Consider the following 17,015-nt stretch of genomic DNA (forward strand, 5'->3'; position numbering starts at 1 on the left):
TACACAGTAGAATTCATGTTCTGGCCTCCAGATCATCTAACAACAAAAAAAGATTTTTTTAGTTATCTGGAAATAAAAGTTCTATTTCTTAAGAATGCTTTTAAACTGAATACATTACAGAAACACATGAGAATTAGTTAAAAATTGAAAAGCGTTTGGTTTGTAACGATTTATAAAAAGTAAAATGCATTGGCTATATTCATCTATATTTAGCATACATGTGTTAACACTAAATCCTCCATAGCTCTATTGGTAACAAAAGCAGAAAACTTCTTTATTGCCTCCACGATCTTGGTTCGATTCCAGTTGGGGTCATCTTTTTTTCATAATTTTTTAAAATAGTTTAGAAACATAAACTCATATTCTAATATTCATAACACGACAAAACTTCAATTTGATAGAAAGGTTATCTTTGTCTGGACAAAGTTCATGGATACAAGGAACAACCATTTCATATTTGAATAAAAATTTCAAACGGCAAAAGATGTATACTTATAAATAAATACTTAAACCATATCCTTTTAAAAGACGTGCAAAAAAGAGTGAAAAATGCCATTAATCTTCCAAAAATAGGCAAAACAAAACATGCAAGTCTGTTAGTTAACATACTTTCATTTTTCATGTTTTCATGGATGACATCATCGGCTAATAGCTATTCATAGCTAATGTTATTATTGTTTACAACCCGACTATAAATAAAAATTTGTATCTTGTATCTTGTATCATCAGTTTATGTGTTCACGAGAATTGTCGTTTTGACTTTTTTTGTGGTTAATAAAAGTTTGTGTTTACTTCCGTATTTCTGATGGCAAGTGCACGCAAATGCCAAAGCTGAAGTGTGACGTCATAATTATGTGATGGGGAATCCACGAACTTACACTATCCAGAAACTTAGGCAAGACAACCACATATTTTAGCCAAAATCTGGAGGTCAGTGTCTTTAAAGTATTATCTCAAACATAGTTGAAGCAAATATAATAATCATATGTGTATAAACACCTTTCCATAACCAAAAAACCCCCACCTTACCATCACCAGAATTTATCTACAGAATGGTATAGCTTTTGAACATTAATGTTTTATTTCAAATAAATACACATAATGTAAGCTTTGCTAGTCGCCTTTGCTTGATTTTCTGACACTTAATCTTTTTTGCGTCTTAAGTTATTTGTACACAAAGTGTTTTAAACATCAATATTCAATGTAGATGCATATTAAAGAATAAGATATATGAACCGCACCATGAGAAAACCAACATAGTGGCTTTGCGACCAGCATGGATCCAGACCAGCCTGCACATCCGTGCAGTCTCGTCAGGATCTATGCTGTTCGCTTTCAAAGCCTATTGCAATTAGTGAAACTGTTAGTGAACAGCAACTGGATCCTGACCAGACTGCCCAGATGCGCAGGCTGGTCTGGATCCATGCTGGTCACAAAACCACTATGTTGGCTTTCTCGTAGCGCAGCTCCTATACTCTAATGTGTATTAAGTAGCCAGCAAAAAGCAACAGCGTCGAGTAAAACACCTGTTTGGGAAGTTAGAAAACTGGTTGCTCTAGGTAAGTGTCTGGTTAACACAGGTGGTTATTACAGCAGGTTCAATAGTAGCTGTTCAAAAGCCGTATCATTATTAGGCATATTTCTAACCAAAGTATAATTGAGCCGTTCGAAGACAAAACCTGTATTAGTGACATAAAAAAATCAAAACTGAGATAACAAAATATACTTAAAGAACATTCTCTGACCTTTCAAATTTGAACATTTAAAGAATTTTTTTGCACCATTTCAAGATATTCATTTTTTATGAAATAAGCCAATAATGGCATCTAGAGAATGTCATGAAAGCTGTGACAGAAGGATGATTTTTCCAGTATTTGTACTACTTATTATGCAATATTCATATCATGTGACTAATACAGGTTTGTCCCATACATAAATTCCTACTTTCTGTGGCCAATATAAAACATACAATATTCTTGTCAAAAGAATGAAATAAAACAAGTTCTAGCCTTTATATAATATCCACATCGCAGACATATGTATTTATTTACCCCAAAAACTGCCAATCCAACCTAGTGCAAAAAAGTTCAATTATGTTCTACTGTGAAATTATTAATATTTGTGGGGGACTTATTTTCGTGGATGTTGTGGTTGATACAATCCACGGAATTTAATCCTAATGAACATGTAAACTTCATATTAATTTAATGTTCAAAAGTTGAAATCCACAAATTCATATCCCCATGAAATTGCCTTTTTGACCAAAACTACGGAATTTCATGCCAAAGAAATTAAATAATTTTACAGTATGTTACAGAAAAAAAGTCCAGGTTTTATTATTAGTTTCTATGTTAGATGTGTAGGTGTCTTTTAGGTTGCTGACAGAATCACTTGTGGTCTGAAACCTAACAAGGGACATAATATTTTTTCATGTATAGAAGCAATCCAGCTGACTAAAAGAAAATAAGTACTTAATCTGTTAAAGTATATCTGAATTAATACCTGGACGGCCACCTGGGGTATTCCTATGCCATTTCAAGTAGAAAAGCTACCAAATTTTTGAGGTTAAAAGCCTTTTTCCTTCAGTATTTAAAACAAATTAACATTTTTAATATTCTAATGCACATTCCCCCTCCCCCTCCCCCAATATGTACCAGTGCCAGTTGTGCATGAACACTGTCTGTAATTTCAGGTAACCAACAAAAGTGTAATCTGTGCTTTCTCCAAAATTTGCATAATGTGTAATTTGTGCTTTCTCCAAAGTTTGCATGTGTGATTTGTGCTTTCTCCAAAGTTTGCATAATGTGCAATTTTTGCTTTCTCCAAAGTCTGCATAATGTGTAATTTGTGCTTTCTCCAAAGTTTGCATAATGTGTAATTTGTGCTTTCTCCGAAGTCTGCATAATGTGCAATCTTTGCTTTCTCCAAAGTCTGCATAATGTGCAATTTTTGCTTTCTCCAAAGTCTGCATAATGTGTAAATTGTGTTTTCTCCAAAGTTTGCATAATGTGTAATTTGTGCTTTCTCCAAAGTTTGCATAATGTGTGATTTGTGCTTTCTCCAAAGTTTGCATAATGTGTAAATTGTGTTTTCTCCAAAATTTGCATAATGTGTAATTTGTGCTTTCTCCAAAGTTTGCATAATGTGTGATTTGTGCTTTCTCCAAAGTTTGCATAATGTGTGATTTTTGCTTTCTCCAAAGTCTGCATAAAGTGTAATTTGTGCTTTCTCCAAAGTTTGCATAATGTGTAATTTGTGCTTTCTGCAAAGTTTGCATAATGTGTAATTTGTGCTTTCTGCAAAGTTTGCATAATGTGTAATTTGTGCTTTCTCCAAAGTCTGCATAATGTGTAATTTATCTACCTGTCAGCCTTTGGTGTAATTTTAACATGAAAGTTGCTGAAAACATAAAAAAATCTGAGTCCTTATATCAACCTTCACCCTGCTTAATTTCTACAATGGACTAGTCCATCATTCAATTTGGACAGTGCCACTGTTGTTATCTGAAGGGGTGTTCACTGAAAGTTTACTGACTGAATAGTGAACAGTGCACACCATGATCAGACTGCAGGGATAGAAAGGTAGACTCACTTGCCGCCCGCAGGCTAAAGTTTAAATTGATAAAATATTTGGCTAATCAAGTTTCTACAGGAAGAATAAATGAACATTCAACTAGAAAAAGTTACATTTAATTCAGAGTAGAATGGTTAGGTTACATAGTCAATAGATGTACAGAATATTGACTTGAACAAAGTTGTGTTTAATTTAACAAAGTTGTGTTTAATTTAAAGTAGATGGACTTGGTACCATCAATACATGATGTACATACATTAACTAGAACAAAGTTGTGTCTAATTTAGAGCAGAATTGTTAGGTACATATCAGTACATGATGTAGAGCGAAGAGCTTAATTAAGAGTAGAAAAATTTAAGGCACTTCCAAATACATGATGTACTGGCATTGATGAGAACAATGTCATGTTTACTGTTGAGTAAAATGATAAGGTACATGCCAATACATGATGTACGGTCACTGACAGAGTAACAAAATAGAAACAAGAGGACCATGATGGTCCTGAATCGCTCACCTCTTCCCACATGACCCAGTTTTGAGTATGACGTCATTTTTTCTATTATTTGACATAGTGACCTAGTTTTTCAGCTCATGTGACCCAGTTTTGAACTTGACCTAGATATTATCAAGATAAAAATTCTGACCAATTTTCATGAAGATCCATTGAAAAATATGGTTTCTAGAGAGGTCACAACGTTTTTCTATTATTTGACCTATTGACCTAGTTTTCGGAGGTACGTGACCCTGTTTTGACCTTTATCTAGATATCATCAAGGTGAACATTCTCACTAATTTTCATGAAGATCTCATGAAAAACATGGCCTCTAGAGAGGTCACAAGGTTTTTCTATTTTTATACCTACTGGCCTAGTTTTTGACCGCACGTGACCCAGTTTTGAAACTGACCTAGATATCATCAAGGTGAACATTCAGATCAATTTTCATGAAGATCCATTGAAAAATATGGCCTCTAGAGAGGTCAAAAGATTTTAATAATTTTAGACCTACTGACCTAGTTTTTGACCGCACGTGACCCAGTTTCGAACTTGACCTAGATATCATCAAGATGAATATTCAGACCAACTTTCATACAGATCCCATGAAAAGTATGGCCTCTAGAGAGGTCACAAGGTTTTTCTATTATTTGACCTACTGACCTAGTTTTTTAAGGCACGTGACCCAGTTTCAAACTTGATCTAGATATCATCAAGGTGAACATCTTGACCAATTTTTATGGAGATCCATTCACAAGTATGGCCTCTAGAGGGGTCACAAAGTTTTTCTATTTTTAGACCTACTGACCTAGTTTTTGACCGCACATGACCCTGTTTCGAACTTGACCTAGATATCATCAAGATGAACATTCAGACCAATTTTCATACAGATCCCATGAAAAATATGGCCTTTAGAGAGGTCACAAAGTTTTTCCATTATCTGACCTACTGACCTAGTTTTTGACGGCACATGACCCACTTTCGAACTTGACCTAGATATCATCAAGACGAACATTCAGACCAACTTTCATACAGATCCCATGAAAAATATGGCCTCTAGAGAGGTCACAAGGTTTTTCTATTATTTGACCTACTGACCTAGTTTTTGAAGGCACGTGACCCACTTTTGAACTTGACCTAGATATCATCAAGGTGAACATTCTGACCAACTTTCATGAAGATCTCATGAAATATATGGCCTCTAGAGAGGTCACAAAGTTTTTCTATTTTTAGACCTACTGACCTAGTTTTTGACCGGACGTGACCCAGTTTCAAACTTGACCTAGATATCATCAAGAGGAACATTCAGACCAACTTTCATACAGATCCCATAAAAAATATGGCCTCTAGAGAGGTCACAAGGTTTTTCTATTATTTGACCTACTGACCTAGTTTTTGATGGCACGTGACCCAGTTTCGAACTTGACCTAGATATCATCAAGGTGAATGTTCTGACCAATTTTCATGAAGATCCCATGAAAAATATGGCCTCTAGAGAGGTCACAAGGTTTTTCTATTTTTAGACCTACTGACCTAGTTTTTGACGGCACGTGACCCAGTTTCGAACTTGACCTAGATATCATCAAGTTGAATGTTCTGACCAATTTTCATGAAGATCTTGTGAAATATATGGCCTCTAGAGAGGTCACAAGGTTTTTCTATTTTTAGACCTACTGACCTAGTTTTTTATGGCACGTGACCCAGTTTCAAACTTGACCTAGATATCATCAAGGTGAACATTCTGACCAATTTTCATGAAGATCTTGTGAAATATATGGCCTCTAGAGAGGTCACAAGGTTTTTCTATTTTTAGACCTACTGACCTAGTTTTTGACGGCACGTGACCCAGTTTCGAACTTGACCTAGATATCATCAAGATGAACATTCTGACCAACTTTCTTAAAGATCCCATGAAAAATGTGACCTCTAGAGTGGTCACAAGCAAAAGTTTACGGACGGACGCACGGACGGACGACGGACACCGCGCGATCACAAAAGCTCACCTTGTCACTTTGTGACAGGTGAGCTAAAAAAACAACAGATTTAACAGTTTCATTTTAAAGAATTAAATAAAAATGCTTACAAGAAAAACAGAGATAAAACATATCCTGTTAGTGCCAACATTTTATGGAGCACAGGATTACACACATCTTCAACTTGCTCCTAGTTTAGGAAGAAAATTCTGAACATTTCTAGTTAACCAGGTGTTTGATTTAAAATGTACAAAAGACAAATAATTGTATTTTTTGTTAAAATCATTTAATTCTTTTCATGCACTAACTGGGTACCAATATTTTTCAAAAATTCAAATTTAAATAGTATCAAAGGTCATTTTCACATAATTTGACAGACATAAAAGAACAAAGTATGAACGAGGCACTTAAAACAATGGTTTTACCGTCAGCACTAAACAAGCTTACGTTCAGCTCTTAAAGAGCTTTAAGGAGAGGACAACCGTAAGCTGATATAGCTTTCTGTCCAATTCCTTAATTAATTGCTCTGTAAATGTTTCATGTATTACTGAAATAAAATATGTTTAAACTAAAGAGCTTTACATGACCATCTTAATTTTGGCTGTTTCCACTTTGAACAAGTATCAACATTTCAGCTCTGAACAAGCTCTGAACATCTGTTCAAAGTCAGCTCTAAAAGAGATTTGAGCAACTGTTTTAATGTCAGCTCTAAAACAGCTTTGAATAATTGTTTTAATTTGAGCTGTGAGAGAGCTTTGAACAAATATTTTAATTTCAGTTTAAAAACAGCTTAGAGCAATTGTTCTAATGTTGGCTATAAAAAAAGCTGCTTTGACTTATTGTGTTAATGTTGGCTCTATATGAAAGAGCTTTTAACAACTTGGGGAGATTTATATGACTGTTTAAGTACTTGTTCTAAAGAGGCTTAAAACAAATGTTATGATGTCAAGACAGATGGAGAAAAACTACGCAGTATTAAGGGAGTTTCTACTAGGTACAATCAGTTGGTTACTGTTAAGGGCACAAAACACAATGCTAGTAAATTAAAAAGGTTAACCAAAATATCCTTGACTTACTTCTGTTGCCTGAAAATTTGTTGTTAAAATATAAAAATTTAAATTTCAAATATTATAATAATTCTTTCTGTATTTTACTACGCCGTGGAAATGTAATTATTACATACTTATTTCTTTTCTCCGTTAAGTTATAATGGTACCAGAAACGTCAATGTCTTTCCATACACTGACGTCTGAATTTTGTATCGGGTGCATGACGTAATTCAATGTGTGCCGCTGTATTAATTCTTCATTTTGTTCAGTATTGTCAATCTTATTCAGGCTATTGAACAAATTCATAATAAATCATTCACTCATATTCAGTCAGCACTAATTCTTTAGCGAAAGAATAATGCGCTTCTAAAGTTGTGCAAGATTTCCGCTGCAGAACTTGTGCATATTTCCTGATACAAAGCTTATAACCTATATGTATCGTAGGGGACTATTTTTTGTAGATCTTGAGACCACATCAATGCATGAATATTAAATGTCATTATTAATGCAATGTATTATTAAGGTTTATTGTGTGAAACAAATTCTACAACCTGCAATAATCGTTCTAGCAATATCTCCTGGTGGTATCCATCACCAAGAGGATTATGTGAAGTCATTAATGTTCCTAGGGACTTCTTTTTGTCGAATTCTGTGGGGAACTACTTTTCATGGATTTTGTGTCACCCGCGATATTAAATCAATGAGTAAGTAAAATATCCATTCATTTTATGTTCAGAAATCAAAATCCACAACTTCATATCCTTAGGAAATAGCCATATTAATTTGGCCAAATGATATTCTATGCCAAAAGTACCAAAAGCACATCCAAGAACTGTATAAATTCTTTTCTTATACAATTATTTACTATCAACCTCCCAAAAATTCACTTAATATGAATTACAAATATTTCTACATTTTGAAAGAAAAGGACATAATCATAGACGCATGCACCAGTAACATCTCCGTTCAACAGATGTCATTAAAACTTACAATTTTTCGTACTGGGCCTGAAGTTCCTGGTATTGGGCGGCATCTGTCGATACACTACCGGCTTTCGTGGAAACGGTCCTCTGACTTCCTCTGGTCTCTGGCAGCATATCCCCTGTTGCCCCAGATTTCTCCCGCATGATCGTTCGTTGAGTCGCATCTCTAGACATTCCCATCATTAATGATGAAACCACAGGTCCCTGTGAAAAACATAAAACATTTCACATTTAATGATAAAACCACTGATCCTGTGGGAAGACCATAGAAGCATTTGATATTTAATGATAAAACCACTGATCCATGTGGGAAAACTACAAAACATTTGATATTAAATTATGAAACCTCTGGTCTCTTTGGGAATAAAATAAAATATTTGATATTATTGATGAATCCACAGGTCCCTGTGGGAAAACCCTAGATGCATTTGATATTCAATGTAAACAAGACAAGTTGTATGTACCCCAATCTGACTAAAGTACTTGATCTTCTAAACGAAGATCTGAGAATGACCCATTCACATTCTTCTTCTGTATATTTTGGATTTATATTGCTATTTTTATTTTCGCAAATCTATTTTTATTTGAACCAATCAAACAACTTGTTCAAATGTCAAAGAGTAAGAAAAATTTGCAGCCAGTCCAAGGTTCGAACCCGGGACCCCTCGCTTACAGAGCAAGAGCCCTACCGACTGAGCTAACCAGCTACGACATAAGAATTGTAGATATCAACAAGAGCTGTCGGAGGACAGCAACGCTCGACTATTCAACAGCCTTGTCAATTGAATGAATACGAGTCGGAAGTCGAAAAAGGGGCATAATTTAGTAAAAAGTAAAATAGGGTTATGGAACCTGCATAGTGCTTACCAGCTCATGACAGTGGACAAGTGTATGAAGTTTCAATCCATTCCCATTAGTGGGTACTGAGATACCAGGTTACATATAAGAATTTAACCCAAAACTCCTAAGTTGAAAAAGGGGCATAATTTTGTAAAAAAGCAAAATAAGTTATGGGACCTGCTTTGTGCATGTCAGATCATGACAGTGAACAAGTGTGTGAAGTTTCAATCCATTCCCATTAGTAAGTACTGAGATACCAGCTTACATACAAAACCTTAACCAAAAAATTCTAAGTCGAAAAAGGGGCATAATTTTGTAAAAAAGCAAAATAGAGTTATGGAACCTGTGCAGTGTAAGTCAGTTTATCACAGTAAATAAGAGTTTGAAGTTTCAATCCATTCCCACAAGTGGTTACTGAGATACCAGCTTACATACAAAACCTTAACAAAAAATTTCTAAGTAAAAAAAGGGGCATAATTTTGTAAAAAAGCAAAACAGAGTTATGAAACCTGTGCAATGTAAGTCAGTTTATCACAGTGAATAAGTGTGTGAAGTTTCAATCCATTCCCACAAGTGGTTACTGAGATACCAGCTTACATACAAAACCTTAACCAAAAATTTCTAAGTCAAAAAAGGGGCACAATTTTGTAAAAAAGCAAACAGAGTTATGAAACCTGTGCAATGTAAGTCAGTTTATCACAGTGAATAAGAGTGTGAAGTTTCACTCCATTCCCACAAGTGGTTGCTGAGATACCAGCTTACATACAAAAACTTAACCAAATCGGGACGCGGACGCCGACGCAGACGCCGACGCGGACGCCGACGCATGGGCGAGTCCAATAGCTCTACTATTCTATGAATAGTCGAGCTAAAAACCAAGGTCTTTTTAAGCTTGCAGAATGCTGTAAATTAGCTTTTGACTGGCTAGCGGAAGGGTCATCAGAACGAGGCTATCAATAGCTCGTGTTCAGATCCTAAGCGTAGTGTAATTGGATATGTACTTTAGTCAGATTGTATGTACCCTTGGCAAGGGAAGTTCTACATTGAGAAGTTACACATATTCTAAATATTAACTCGGCAAGGGAAGTTCTACATTGAGAAGTTACACATATTCTAAATATTAACTTGGCAAGGGAAGTTATACATTGAGAAGTTACACATATTCTAAATATTAACTCGGCAAGGGAAGTTCTACATTGAGAAGTTACACATATTCTAAATATTAACTCGGCAAGGGAAGTTATACATTGAGAAGTTATACATACCCTGTCATTTTGCAGGACACTGTTGACAACTTGTGATACCTCATTTAGAACTGAAAGAAAAAATAGGCAAAATATCAGAATATGTTAATTGAAATTGAAAGTGTGTGCTTCGTTCTGGCATCATTTTCAGTATTACTAATATGAAGTCATATAAACGATATATACCAAGCGGTTCACAAGAAAAAGTTGTTTAAAGGTATTTTTCAATTTTAGCTGGCTTCAAAAAGAGCTGAGCTCCCCAACCTAAAATAAAGAAATTACAGAAAAGACGTTATAACAATGCTACAGAACAAGTTTGATGAAGATCCTCAACTTGTGGTTCATGAGAAAAAATCGAGACAAGAGGGCCATGAAGGCCCTGTATCGCTCACCTGACCTATTTACCTAAAGATCATCAAGATAGTTTCATTAAGATATGGTCATAAATGTGGACTGTAAAGTGTTAACTAACTTTTTCTTTGATTTGACCCGGTGACCTAGTTTTTGACCCCACATGACCCAGATTCGAACTTGACCTAAAGATCATCAAGATTAACATTCTGACTAAGTTTCATGAAGATACAGTCATAAATGTGGCCTCTAGAGTGTTAACAAGCTTTTCTTTTGATTTGACCTGGTGACCTAGTTTTTGATTCCACCTGACCCAGATTTTAACTTGACCTATAGATCATCAAGATTAACATTCTGACCAAGTTTCATTAAGATATGGTCATAAATGTGACCCAGATTCGAACTTGACCTTAAAAGATCATCAAGATTAACATTCTGACTAAGTTTCATGAAGATACAGTCATAAATGTGGCCTCTAGAGTGTTAACAAGCTTTTCTTTTGATTTGACCTGGTGACCTAGTTTTTGATTCCACCTGTCCCAGATTTTAACTTGACCTATAGATCATCAAGATTAACATTCTGACCAAGTTTCATTAAGATATGGTCATAAATGTGGCCTCTAAAGTATTAACTAACTTTTTCTTTGATTTGATCCGGTGACCTAGTTTTTGAACTCACATGACCCAGATTCGAACTTGACCTAAAGATCATCAAAATTAACATTCTGACTAAGTTTCATGAAGATACAGTCATAAATGTGGCCTCTAGAGTGTTAACAAGCTTTTCTTTTTGATTTGACCTGGTGACCTAGTTTCTGACCCCAGATGACCAAATATTGAATTCGTCCAAGATTTTAATAAGGGTAACATTCTGACTAAGTTTCATTAAGATTGGGTCAAAACTGTGACCTCTAGAGTGTTAACAGTCAAATTGTTGATGCAGGACTGACGACGGACGACGACGGACACAGGGCGATCACAAAAGCTCACCCTGAGCACTTTGTGCTCAGGTGAGCTAAAAGAAAGGAAGCGAATAAATGATGACTGTGCTCTGATATGTAAAGCATCAATTTCTAAAAATTACCAGAAGCAATTTACGCTAATACGCATCTTATGTGGAGCCATGGAATAACCATCAAGTGGTTCAAGAGAAATTGTTCAAAGGTACTCTAACAGTCCCTTCAAGGGGCAGCATGTCCCCGTCTGAATAAATTTGGAACAAGACCTTAAAACCAATCTACAGACAGTAAGTATGACAAAGATCCAGATAGCAATTCATGAAAAGAAGGCATTTACCGGTAATGGTTTTTCTATTTTTAGCTCTATCAGGCCCTTAAAGGGGTCAGGTAGATTCATTTAAATAGATCTGAAAGAAAAATTTGCAAGAATGCTACAGACCAAGTAGGATGTTGGATCACCCACCTATGTTAATAGCTCACCCTGAACCTCCTGTTTAATTGAGACAATTGAACAAAAAAAACAACAACAAGAGCTGTCACTAATGATGACAAATGCCCCCACAGCGTCTTGACCTTTGACCTGGTGACCCCAAAGTCAATAGGGGTTGTGTACTCAATAAGTACTATTAGCATGTGAAGTTTGAAGGTCCTGTGTGCAGTGGTTCGCGAGTAAAGTGCCTTCATGCAAAAAGTTAACGTGACGAATGAACTAATGAATGATCGAATGGACAGTTGAAAACTAATATGCCTCCCTTTCAGGGCATAAAAAAAGCCTCCATAACCTCCTTTTTTTGTTTTTGCACAATTTAAGTCATATGGTGACTTTCCAGCTTTGATGGTGGAGGAAGACCCCAAGATGCCTCTCCGTGCATTATTTCATCACAGGCAGGCACCTGGTTCAAAATCAAGCGTACAGTAAACCTCACTTATAAGGAACTCGGATATAAGGAACAGTTTTCAATTCCCCGATCTATTTCCTTCTTTATTCAATGTATAAATCCTCGGTTATAAGGAACACTCGGTTATAAGGAACACCTTTTCCAGACCTAAATTACGAAATTCAAACTATAGGTGTAATTTACACTTTAAGCCGTATGTATTGTTTTGATTTTGCTATATCAATGACGGTTTCTCCTTTTGTAGATTTGAGTTCTATATGATATTCCCCTTGTACATGGACATGACAGTGTATTCAAATGAAAATTTGAACATTTATTTCATATCATATAATGTAGCGCTCTCTAAAGTGAAGATAGAAATAACCGACAAAAATAAACACAAATTAGTCATTCTCGACGTACATTTTGGCTAAGTTTAGATTAAATGCCGTGTGTCATTACTATTTCAGCCAAACACATGCAGGTTGTTTCTTTACCTTACCGTCCCTCCAGGAGAGGACAGGTACTAGACTCGCAACTTTCTCTCATAAATTTAAAGATTCATGGTCGACTAGGAGTGTCAACACATAGCTCTTTTCAAATGTCTTTAAAATAAAGTGTTCGCTATACAAATTGTGTTTATTATACAAATCTCGGTTACAAGGAACTAGTTCGCTATACGGATACAAGGAACCTCGGTTTTAAGGAACAATTTTTAAAGGTCCCAAGCTGTTCCTTATAAGCGAGGTTTACTGTACTGTGAAATACTGAATTTACCATACTAACTTGAGTTTTGACAAGAAAGATATCCCACCCACAAGTTTAAGATAATCCTGTTTGAATCTTGCACTGGTTTTGTTAGTAGAAACTCATTTTTGTTGAAAAAAAAACTTAGCCTAGGATGGAATTTTCTTATCCAAAACACATTGGCATGGTAGATTCACTTTGTCCATAAACCTAAAAACTGCTATTTACATACCATAATAGATATTTTCTGTCATATTTGAGATTTGTGGAACTACTTTGTTATCCTTGTTGAACTGTATAACATCTAAATCTGTCAAAATCTGGCTGGCTGACATCTGATCTATAAAATAAAACACATAGAGGATAATGAGTGTCTTTTCATATCAAATTATTAAATGAGAATTTTATCTATTTTATTCAACAAGTTTAATAAATTCAATGTGGAAAGTCATACATGTTATATTCTTTTTATCACGTTAGCTTTTCCTGCCGAAACATCAGAAATTTTACTTTCTTTAACTATTACAAACAAGTCAATTAGACCAACGTCTCCTATACTGTAAATGACGTCGACGGCAAAGCTTTATCACACTAGTGTATTATCATCATTTTTATGTAACGGCTTTATTTCATTCCCATGACGTCAAACATATGATAAAGTTTATTTCATATGGAAAACCCGCAGCTTTCCTTACAGGTTAAGATTATTCACAATTAGCAGATACAATAAGTGAAGAAATTGGTGAACATTTCAGCCAGTCTAAATTCCTAATTTCACCAAGACACATCATATTGTCAAGGAAAGATATACAAATTTGGTTTTGGCACTTCAGTACTTCAGTTTTTAGTGAAATCTGAATATTTCTGCATACGAAACATCTGGGATCGGCAGGTGGTGATTTTGACCTTCAAAAATATTCACTAAGTTAGAGACTTGTGAAGCAATGCAGGTCAGATTATCCCATTTCTTTTTTTAAAGTTTCATTCTTTTCTCCCAATTTGTTGCCGAGATACCAGCTTAAATGTAAGAATTTTAACTGAATCTTGAGCATGAATGAAGATGCAAATGCTGACAACAGTTGAGTGTTCTATTTTATACCTATTCTTTGGGTAGAATGTTAAAAATTTTTCGTCCCTATACATACATGTGATCTCCCGCGCGGGAGGGTCAAAATCCCGATTTTTTCACCTTGCCTCCCGTCTCCCGACCAAAACCCTATTCCTCCCGCTTTTCAAAAAAAAAAATCAAAAAAAAAAAATCGGTATTATGACTGGGTTGATAATTACCAAGGAGTGCACAATAAATCAAAGTGTCACCGACTGTTGTGTATTATACATGTTTGACACACATGTAGCTGGAGGAAAGAGTTGTTTTTCACAGGTGAATTATTAATTGTTTGTTTTGATAAGGGATTAGACAAGCAGGGCATTTCCCACCTGTCTCACGGGGCCGAATATCTGCCCATTCTCAATGCCAATTAAGCTCCATTTTTTACCAGTTTGAAGCAAAAAACTCCCAGTCATAAGAAAATAATTCCCAACTGAAATGAATTTTGATTATTCAAAGAAAAATTTTGCTCGGTAATAAAATCACATAAGTAATTGTTGGAAAAACCAACCCATTACTATTTTTAGAACAGGAGTGTTATTTCCCCTTATGGAGTTACGCCATTTTCTTCCAATGTTTACCAAATTAATTTTGCTACTAAATCGGACATATTTCATTGAAAACTGGATGACAACACACACTCATTTATTTGATAATATCAATCTACATTATTTTGGTAAGGGTAAATACATGTTGATGCATTTCTGTTTTCTATTTTTCATGTCAAAATCATCAGTATTTTTATATGAAAGTGGGTGGGGTAAAGAATTTACATAATTTATGAGTTGTGTTCAGACCAATTTAGAGCTTCGTTTTTTTTAAGTCCTCGAGTAGAATAATGTTAATGCATGTTCACTTCATTTCAGACCTAAATTGAGACTTTGTTTCTACAAATTTAATCTGTTAAGAAAGTTAGAACAAGAGGGAGCTTCTGTAAGATAGCATGCTCGACTTTTTTCAGTGATTGACTCTGAATTAAAGCTTTGCCAGTAAAAGGGGCAATTAAAGCTTTGCCAGTAAAAGGGGCATAATAGTCAATAGCTTTGAATGTAACAGAGATATTAGACTATATAAAACTTTAACAAAAAACAATGAAGTTAAAAAGTGGCATAACTCTGTCAAAATTCAAATCAAGAGTTATGAGGATTGTTTCTTCTGGTGTAGACTTATATACATTATTTTGTGGCCGAAAATGTTGGATTTTGCCTCTAAGTTATGTGTCCGCGCGCTTAATTTATGTCGATGAAAAACCTCCAGTTTTGAGACCCCAACTCCAGCTGAAAAATGGCAAACCTCCAGTTTTGGGATTCTAAACTTATCACATGTATGTCCCTATAACAACTACCCATATATTACAGTGAAGGGACACAACTCTGTAAAGTTTAACAGAGCTGAAGAGAGTAGCTTACCTTTATCGACAAGAACTCTGCTCATTGCCTCTTTGAAGTTGTGGATACCAGTGTAAGCTCGTAAATATTCATTAACAACTGGATGTTCAGCTAAATTGGTCGACTTCCTGAAAACAAAGAAAAAATTCTTAAAACCAAACTACACAAAGAAAAAACCCTTAAAACCAAAATAAAAACTGAAAAAATCTTTAAATCTTTCAAAAAAACTTTAATGAACACTAACCCTAATGCCACAAGGTAACAAGAGGGCCATGATGGCCCTATATCGCTCACCTGTTATCATTGCACTTGAGGACAAGAAAGTCCTCAGAAAAAATATCTAAGTCGAAAGGACAGGAACAACAAAGGGAAGAAATTTAACCAAAAAGAAAAAAAAATCTTACAAGGTACAGATATGTCAAAATACACCTAAAGATTGGAGGTACCATCCATGTTGTACCACAGAAAAGTGGTCTCGGTTTTTCCCTACGGCCAATAATAAAAAAGTTACTAAAAATAAGCTATTTATAGTAACGTAAAAGGGAAGTAATTAAAAAAAATAAAATATTGTAAGTGAACAAAAGAAGGATCTGCCAAATAAACCTGTTGACAAAAATGAAATTTCAGATCAGTATCTTCATTAGTTATGGAGATATACCCATTTTAATTTGAAATAAAGGGAGGTAATTTGACATAAAATCAGTCCATAGTTATCTACCCTGATTGTCTCAGTCCAACTAATAACAATAATGAAATTTCAAATAAGTCCTATAAGTACTTACTGATATAAATCCATTTTGATTACAATCAGGGGAGGTAATCAGATTTAAAATTACTCTGGAACCTACGATTGGATCTGATTTGTCATGGAATCCAAGATTTATTGTTGTTGAAGATATTTTGGAAGTTTGTATCAAATTAAAACCATAAATGAAGTCTCTATATGGCTGCAAAACCAAAATAGCCAATTTTGGACCTTTAAGGGGCCATAACTCTGGAACCCATGATGGAATCTCGCCAGTTCAAGAAAGGAAGCAAGATCTTGTGGTGATACAAGTTGTGTGCAAGTTGGCCGGTTCAAGAAAGAAACAGAGATCTTATGGTGACTCAAATTTTGTGCAGACAAGGTCAAAATAGCTAATTCTGACCGTATCAGGGGCCATAACTCTGGACCCCAATATGGAATCTCGCCAGTTCAAAAAAGGAACCAAGATCTTATGGTGATACAAGTTGTGTGCAAGTTTGGTTAAAATAAAATCATAAATGAAGTTGCTATAGTGCAGACAAGGTCAAAATAGCTAATTCCGGCAAGCCGTAACTCTGGAGCCCATAATGGAATCTGGCCAGTTCAAAAAAGGAACCAAGATCTTATAGTGATACAAGTTGTGTGCAAGTTTGGTTAAAATCAAATCATAAATAAAGCTGCTTT

The 17,015-nt window shown here is 35.1% G+C and overlaps 1 protein-coding gene across 1 annotated transcript in view; it reads right to left on the reverse strand.

The window, feature by feature from the left end:
- Window positions 1–17,015, reverse strand: part of LOC123542904 (uncharacterized) — a 195,577-nt gene that overhangs the window by 24,227 nt on the left and 154,335 nt on the right. The window contains exons 28-31 of the mRNA XM_053531345.1: window positions 15,608–15,714; window positions 13,323–13,430; window positions 10,177–10,226; window positions 8,079–8,275 (exon numbers count right to left, since the gene is read on the reverse strand). Of these exons, the coding sequence (XP_053387320.1) occupies window positions 8,079–8,275; window positions 10,177–10,226; window positions 13,323–13,430; window positions 15,608–15,714 (462 nt within the window). The remainder of the gene's footprint in view (window positions 1–8,078; window positions 8,276–10,176; window positions 10,227–13,322; window positions 13,431–15,607; window positions 15,715–17,015) is intronic.

Source organism: Mercenaria mercenaria, chromosome 19, assembly GCF_021730395.1.
Source record: "Mercenaria mercenaria strain notata chromosome 19, MADL_Memer_1, whole genome shotgun sequence".
Taxonomy (NCBI): Eukaryota; Metazoa; Mollusca; class Bivalvia; order Venerida; family Veneridae; genus Mercenaria; species Mercenaria mercenaria.